At 44.5% G+C, this 8,011-nt stretch overlaps 1 protein-coding gene across 1 annotated transcript; it reads left to right on the plus strand.

Moving 5' to 3' along the window:
- Positions 1-7,532, plus strand: T265_09190 (hypothetical protein; the record flags this gene model as incomplete). Its single annotated transcript, XM_009175202.1, has 4 exons — positions 1-287; positions 3,164-3,472; positions 4,345-4,545; positions 6,839-7,532. 4 exons carry the CDS (start codon positions 63-65, stop codon positions 7,148-7,150), a joined length of 1,047 nt encoding a protein of 348 aa, XP_009173466.1.
- Positions 7,533-8,011: the final 479 nt, after the last annotated feature.

The following is an 8,011-nucleotide window of genomic DNA, read 5'->3' on the forward strand; positions in this document are numbered from 1 at the left end:
TCTCGCGTCTTAAATATATTCCTTACGTTTAAGGTAAACTGTTTCACGTGGAAGGCCTAAAAATGGATATACCCGAACCATCCATTCAGAATTTACTGGATGCAAAAACACTTCGTTGGATTTTTGTGGGTGGCAAAGGAGGTGTTGGCAAGACCACATGCAGTTGCTGTATTGCGACTGAACTGGCCAAAGTCCGTGAGCGCGTGCTTATTCTCAGTACAGACCCTGCTCACAACTTATCTGATGCCTTCGATCAGAAGTTTTCCAGAACACCAACCAAAGTGAAAGTAAGTAGCCTACCTTTCGATGGTGGATTTCCAAGCTCAGTTTTTTTTACAAAACGAGAATGCGTTTTAAGCGCACAAAACCTAATGACAACAAATAAATATACTCGCTAATAAATTGGCAAAGTTTGTCGATGTATCAGATAAGTGTCTGCGTTATAATACGCTTTGGTTGCACCCATAATTTTCCATTTGTATTAACTTATGAAGGCAGTGACATTTAAGAATGATTGTGATTCATCTGTTCAGCAAACAGAACACCCATGAATGGGAGAAACCGCACGATGGATGGCACTCTGAATTTCGTGTGGGCGTATTACCTGATTCTCATCAGTTGGCGACATCTTGCTGAATCGGTTGAAATATAGTAGACATGGTTCAATCCTAACAAAGAACTTGAGTATCCTGGCCATCTGGGGCCGGGGTGGCTTAGTCGTTAGAGGGCGAGTTTACTGACCGAAAGTTCCGTGGTTCGAACCCGACCTTTGCCTATCGACTTCCCCTGTCTAGGCTTGGGAAACCTGATAGTATCCCAGCCTTCGAGCTTCCTTTAGGTGGCAGGTCAGCTAAGTACCGAAAAGGTGCTACAGCTGAACGCTTTTATCTTGAGCACAATTCGTCACCTACTCAGCCTCATGAACTTGTGTGTGCATATGTTCTGCTTGTTGTCAAGCTGCGCAGTATTCCCCTTCCGGTGGGCCCATACTGGCCTTCTTTCAACTTTGAGCATGCACGAAAATGAAGTGTTTGTATAGATGCGTGCACTAGGGGCTAATTACATCGCCGTTCTCCTCAGACTTTCTTGTTTTACCCTGTCGAGTGGTACGATGACGGACTGAATTGCTACCAGTTAAACTAAATATCAGTTTCCGTTCGGTTTTACATGTGAAATAATAGGCTGGTTGTTTATATCAGTTGATTGAAGGCACCGGGGGACCCTGTGTTTACCGAAGTTGGTTTTCCAAGCTAGGGCTCATTCGCGCTGGAGGCATATGAGATGAATCATCGTTGACAGCACAGCACCACTGCTAAACACCGGTGTTTCACTGCATTATAAACCGTACTCCGTTGGGAGGCCAAACTGTGAAAAAGAATAGTATGTTAGAGGGAAGGACCTGGCACTGACCTACAACAAACATTCAGATATGTGTACACCTCCAGGCATTTATTCAGACAATCCGGATAGGAACTGATTTCAAGAACGCTATAGGCGTTGGTCAATAGAAATACTTTGCAACGCTGGCCAAGCACGTGAAGGATCACGTGGATCCCACCCTAGAGGTCGGATCACACCGACTTCACTCAAGCCTTCATGATCGTCTGCCAATTTATGAGTTGATCACTCTGCTTGAATCACTCTGGATCGAACATGCAGAGCAATCCTTTTTGGTGACACGGCGTTCAGATTCTGGTAGTGGACACATTCTCAGATCGAGATTCCCGATGTGTGGTCCAATATTTTTTTCATATATACCATGTCACTCACTAGTTATAGATCTGATGTTGGTCATCGAAGACCTGAGGCGTTTCAGTTCCGCTGCTTGCAGAGGTCATGTTTCACAAGCGTACGACCAAACACACGTGTTTAATGAGACCAAGAGACTTGGGGATTTGTCTTTAAAAGTGTCAGATTGGTAAACACCACCCTCACCATAGAGGTTCATGCATTTACGTTACCTGTCAACCTGCAGGTGTAGCCTATATAACTTTCACGGGATGTTGCTCCTTGGATTGTGGTCGACGTGTTAAGTCGTTATTTATACGGGAGCATGGCTTTGCACTTTTTGGGTGCCAGGTGCTTGCGGAAGGATGAGATGACGGTGTCCCGTTCATTCTGGAATTTATGTAACCTGTTCTCTTCGAAGACGAGGACAATATGGTCTGCAAACTCCAATGTGACAAGGTTTACGTGAGCACCTATTTGAACCGGGGATATTGGAAACCTTTTACATTCATCTGATTAACTCGAGGGAGTTGGAAACCCTCAGGAGAGCTCGCCATATACACACACGTCCAGAGGCCTGAGATTACAAAGATCCATCATACTTACTAACCTTGGAGACATTATTTGTTGAGAAAACCTGCTAAAGAGAACATAATGGTCAACAGATCCAGAAGTACGAAGATTTCGGGTCGCCCTGAATGTATTGTACCAGACCGCCTCATGTTTCAGTCGCTACGATATTCGAGATATCGCGACGCATGTATATTCGTAATGCACTACTCATAAGGTTGCTGAAAACTCCTCGACAGCCCACGACCGGTTTCGCCCTTCTTGGGGCTCGTCAGGTAGGCGCAGTCCCCGAGTTTCCGTTAACCTTACGTTCACATCACAAACAAGAAATTTTGCCGGGTTCCAGATGAGTCTCGAAAAACCAAATCAGTTTGCAAATGAGTGTATTTCGCTTATTTCGTGCAATTTGGTTTCAAGTAGAAGACAAGGTTAGCGGAAACTCGGGGACTGCGCCTGCCTGATGAGCCCCAAGAAGGGCTAAACCGGTCGTGGGCTGTCGAGGAGTTTTAGCAACCTTATGAGTAGTGCATTACCAATGAACATTACTTCGTACGTTCAGCAATACTACTTTTTTTGTTCACTGCTTGTCCACTGCTTGACTGGAGCTGACTTAGGGCGGGTATAGCAACCTCAACTCAGTGAGAACTTACACTGGATATTGGGGCAATTAGAAGGGTTTTTTCTGCTTGACAAGCAGATTCAGCTGGAAACGCTAAAACAAGAAGTGAAAGATAGATACCCTTCCTCGGATTCATTATTATTTTTACACGAGTCGCTTTTTCCTCTGGGCGACGGATCTCCCGTGATAATTATTTTTTGCCTTTCTGTATGGTTTGCCTTTTCTAATACATTCACCTAATTTCAGGGTTTTGATAACCTATATGCCATGGAAATCGACCCAAATCTTAATCTCACGGAGCTCGAAGAAGACTTGGTAGGCTCTGAAGAGGCTGCGCTTTCGGCCGATATTCGTCGGAGCATCACGCACCTGATGACCTCTTTTCCGGGAATTGACGAATACATGTCATACACAGAGGTGTTTCGACTCGTGAGGAACTTGGACTACTCTGTGGTGATATTCGACACGGCACCAACTGGGCATACTCTCCGTCTGTTGGCTTTTCCAGAAGCAATGGAAAAGAGTCTAACCAAAGTGGTTGCGATGAAAAATCAAGTGAGCCTTTTGTCATGCCTCTCATCATGCTCTCTATTTGGTTTATTTTCACCGTGACATTTGCATTTTGTGGAATGAGTGCATGCAGTATATATATTATATATATATATATATATATATATATATCCTTCCTCAAGGTGGGCAGAGACTGGTCGAGTGTTTAGGTTGTTTTTAGTATTTACTCGTGAACCTTTCTGGCTTAACTCTACCGAAACCGAATCAATGTACCCTATGCAGCAAAGTAGAACTGTTAGCTGGGTTGGCTGTGTGACCTAGTCAGCATCTCGAATCCCCCCATCTCGACTGGGCAACCTGGTGGTATCCCAGCCCGCGTGCCTCCTTCCGTTGGCATGGCAGATGGACGTCGAAAGGATCCTGCAGCTGAACGATTTCACTAGTCAGTTGCGCTAGGTGTCGGGGGATTTAATTGATTGCTCCAAGATTGACCCAAACTGTTCTCGGAATGAACCAAAATACCGTAAAATAATTTGATTATGCGGAGGTGTAATAAACGCTTGTGTGAGTAGAGATTATCATCCCAAAAGGGGCGTTAAAGTCTTCATACTCGTAACGAACTGATTGGATTCTTATTTACTGTGTCGCTGTACTTATGTAAATGCCCAAGACAAAATTTCATCCTTTAGCATATCGCTAGCTGGATTTACGTCCATGTACCCGGTATGTGTGCGATTTTGGTAAGTTCACTACCTGAATTCTTTGGAATTCTACCATTAAATTGGTCCATTTTCGAATCTTAGTCCACCCAACTCGGGCTTTCTGATCAGCCTTGCAACGAAACTCGACTATTGATCAGTCGTCCGACTTCTTCACGTGTGTGTTTGTGTGTCGGGTTCCTCTTTATTTCTCTATAGGTGGCGCCGTTTTTGAATCAGATGATGAGCTTTCTCGGGATGAACAACTTACAGAGCAGCGATTTAACCAATGCTCTTGAGAGCCGTCTTCCAATCGTGAAAGAGATCACTCGACAGTTCAAGGATCCGCAACAGACTACTTTTGTCTGTGTCTGCATTCCAGAATTTCTCAGTATGTATGAGACCGAACGCCTTGTTCAGGTAAGTGCGCAGTTTGAAGTGTTTCCCATTGTGACGTTGCCACCGACAGCCCAAATAGGACGGTTTACAATACGAGCTTCAAGTTCTAACACTAGCTTTTTTGTTTCCGGTAGAGTTTTACCCTGTTCGATCCTGCCAAACTAGCTTTTCAATGGAGATTTTGTCCCTTAATTCGATATAGAGAAAAGCCAAGAAGCTCGGTACAGCTGCTCCATTTATATTGACAATTATCAACGTTTGCGAATCTTCGAAAGGAGGGGTCGAACCCACAACCTGGCTAGTAGCTTACGAATAAATTGTCCGGCAGCATTGTGTCTGTCTCGGTCCAAGTTGACCACACTGTTGATGACGGTTGAACGGTTACGCCTTCAAATGCTGGCCGGGAAGTCTCGGATTCGAATCCTATTGGAGAACCGTGAAATACTGGCTGCTGATAATTGCCAGTAATAATGAAACAGCTTCACACTGCTTCTTGGCTTTCCAGCATAAACGATCTTTATTTGCAGGGTGAACTTTCCATCAAAACTGTTTGAAGGCTTATACTGTCAAGTGGATTTCTCAACCCACCAGTTTATATTACAGGCAATAAGTTTTGCCGTGTGCCTTTCTCCAAATTCGCCTTAGCGCAAACAAATCCTCGGGGGGGGGGGTGGTTACCTACAGCTGGACTGAGGTTTTGTGATGCGCAGTCGGTTTGCTTATTACTGAAATGGAACCAAATAGCAGGTTCTTATCATTGCGTGTACTGGTGTAACGGTGATACTACTGATGGGGAGGCACGCGAGTAGTATGTGTTCGTAGAATTTCGCTTTGCATCTATTGGAAAAGGGAGATCTGTTGCGGAATTCGTGGAGCCACTTTGTAACATTTGCTTGGATTTGACCGACAAATGAGTGGAATCAATAACTCTCCAGGAAAGTTCAAGAAACCTCGTTCGGGAGAAGATCGGTGTCCAGTTTTTGTAACTAAGATGCAGATTAGAGTTTTGCTTCCCGGTTCAGTGGTCTGTAACTGGTCAGTTGGCGTTTCCGAATAAGTAACTCTGCAGCGAAGGCCTTCTTCCTTTCACTGGTACGGGCTTTCGCCCTCACTAGCGTCCAGTATGCCCGCGCAACGAAATGCACCTCACAAATTGAAGCGCTCTCACCTCCTGTACACTTTGTCCATGTCATTCGTAGCTGGGCCTTGTAAACTACTGCTCACGCCCTTCATCTTGTCATATTAGTTGATGCGCGGTTCAATTACATTCAAATTATTCAGGATGGATATCGTGGTGAGATTCTCCGCCTCGTGGAGGTTGCCTCATTTGCCCTGTCAGATGACTCAGTGCGTTTACAGCAGCGAAGCATCAGTGCTATGCTGTCGACTAAGATAATGACGGTGACAGGTGTGGTCATATTCGGAGTCCACTTGCTTCTGCTGCAAGTACCTAGTCGTCGATCCAACGTTTAGACAACATCTTGTGCATCTACCTCTGTTGATTACTAGACACTAACTAGAGGAACTCTACGTCTTAGGTCTTTAATCGGCACCTATATCTTAGGTTGCTTTTTCTTGCTCAGGTGTCATCCGGCGTCGAACTACGTAGGCAGATTGTGTAGAAGTACGAACATCTCAACTTCCTAATGACGGTCGCCTCAGTTTATAGACCGTTTTTCATCCGCAAAGACACTCTTAAAGCGCTTATCAGCATACCTGTTTGCATAAAACTTCACTTCTATGATATGAAAACCTTAGTGCAGCGCGACAGCGAGGATAGACATACGGACACATACTGTTGAGTCGAACGGACACTTCCGCTGTACTCCTTTTTTCATGTTGGACGAGTACCCAAAAACATGAGGCCTTTTGGTATTAGCACAATACCCGCATGAGGTTGGTAACTTTATATCCTCCGAAGTTTCAAACATCTGGGTCCGTTTGGCTCCAATTCTCCGCATCCGCTAATGCAGATTTCCTGAGTAGATTGAGTTTTTAGGACTGTCGATAGTCCAGTTGCAGGCTTGATAGCTTGATTCGTATCACACCAGGATAGTTACATTGCAAGGATCCCTAAGGCATATTTAAGCTTAAACGAAGCTAGTATTTCCGATCATGGGTGACCCTATTTCATTTTTGACCGTCTTCTCTTCGGAGAGACAGTCTTCAGTTGTAGGCTAATGTGGATTTCAGTTGCAGATTCCTTCTCAGAAAAAGACTGCTCGTTTGAAGTGATCTCTTACGTGAAGAACGCCTGCATTTTATGACCTGAAAAAGACGCTTCTTACCGATTGAACCCTATCGTGCCTTTCAGGAATTGACGGCTCAGGACATCGATGTGCACAACATAATCGTCAACCAGCTTCTGTTCCCAAACTTACTCTCACCTGCTGATCATCACAGCGAAAGTACAGGCGATCCGAATACGTGTCGCAACCCCAAACCACCAACTTCGTGTCGTATGTGCACTGCTCGTCATAAAATCCAGTCGAAATATTTGGAACAAATCTTGGAATTGTATGAAGATATGCATGTGGTTCAGTTGCCTCAACTGGAAGAAGAGGTACGCGGAGTGGAGTCAGTGAAGGCTTTTGCAAGAAATCTACTTGTTCCATTCCGACGATAGTCTACATATCCGAACCTTCATGCGCTTGTTGCTCGTGCTGTCGCCATTTCACCACTGACATCTGCAGGGCAGCGGTTCAGCATAGCAAGAACATCATTGAAATGCTCTCTGTCTACTGTTGCATCTGTGATTTGAAAGTGTACAAAATTATTTGGACCTTTCAAGTGGACCTGTTTCTCAGAATGATATCATCACTCGTTTCATTCGGCTGCCCTCATATGTGCTCATGAATAAAGCGGTTCTCTGAATCACCTGATTTGTTCGATGCATCAACAAGTGCTTATTGTCAGTTCTTATACACACCCGTTTATCTCCAGCTTACCAGTGACTAGCCGTCTGTCCATTATGTAGGAAATTATTCTACAAAACGTCGCAATTTTTTGCACATAAAAGTGAATTTGACATCACTATTTTTGGTCGGTTAAGGAAGTCTCATATGGTCACTTCTGTTTAAGATTTCCGTACCAGGCTTAAGTTCTGGTTTTCCATTTCCAGGTGTTTATCTATTGAATGGGTCTAGAATCCGCCTACACAGGTAGTCCTTTGGTTCGGTGCATCGTGCTATTTTTGAGGAAAAAACAGCACACAGCCAATTAAAGCATTTTATCACTAGTCTTTAATCATTCTTGCAATAGTGGCTGCGTACTCCCGACGGATTTTTACACGCATCCTGATCAACAGTCCATCCATTAGATGTATGTCACTTATTCTATGCATCCAAGATGCAGCTCAATTCATATTAACATCTCTGTCCAATATCTCTCATCTGTTTCTGGCCTGGGCAACCGACCCCCATAGTAGCAGGTTGCAGTGCGAATTCCACTATGTGCAAGATATCAGCAGCCGGAAGACGACGTATAA

This window comes from Opisthorchis viverrini (assembly GCF_000715545.1).
Source record: "Opisthorchis viverrini unplaced genomic scaffold opera_v5_260, whole genome shotgun sequence".
In the NCBI taxonomy this organism is placed as follows: domain Eukaryota; kingdom Metazoa; phylum Platyhelminthes; class Trematoda; order Opisthorchiida; family Opisthorchiidae; genus Opisthorchis; species Opisthorchis viverrini.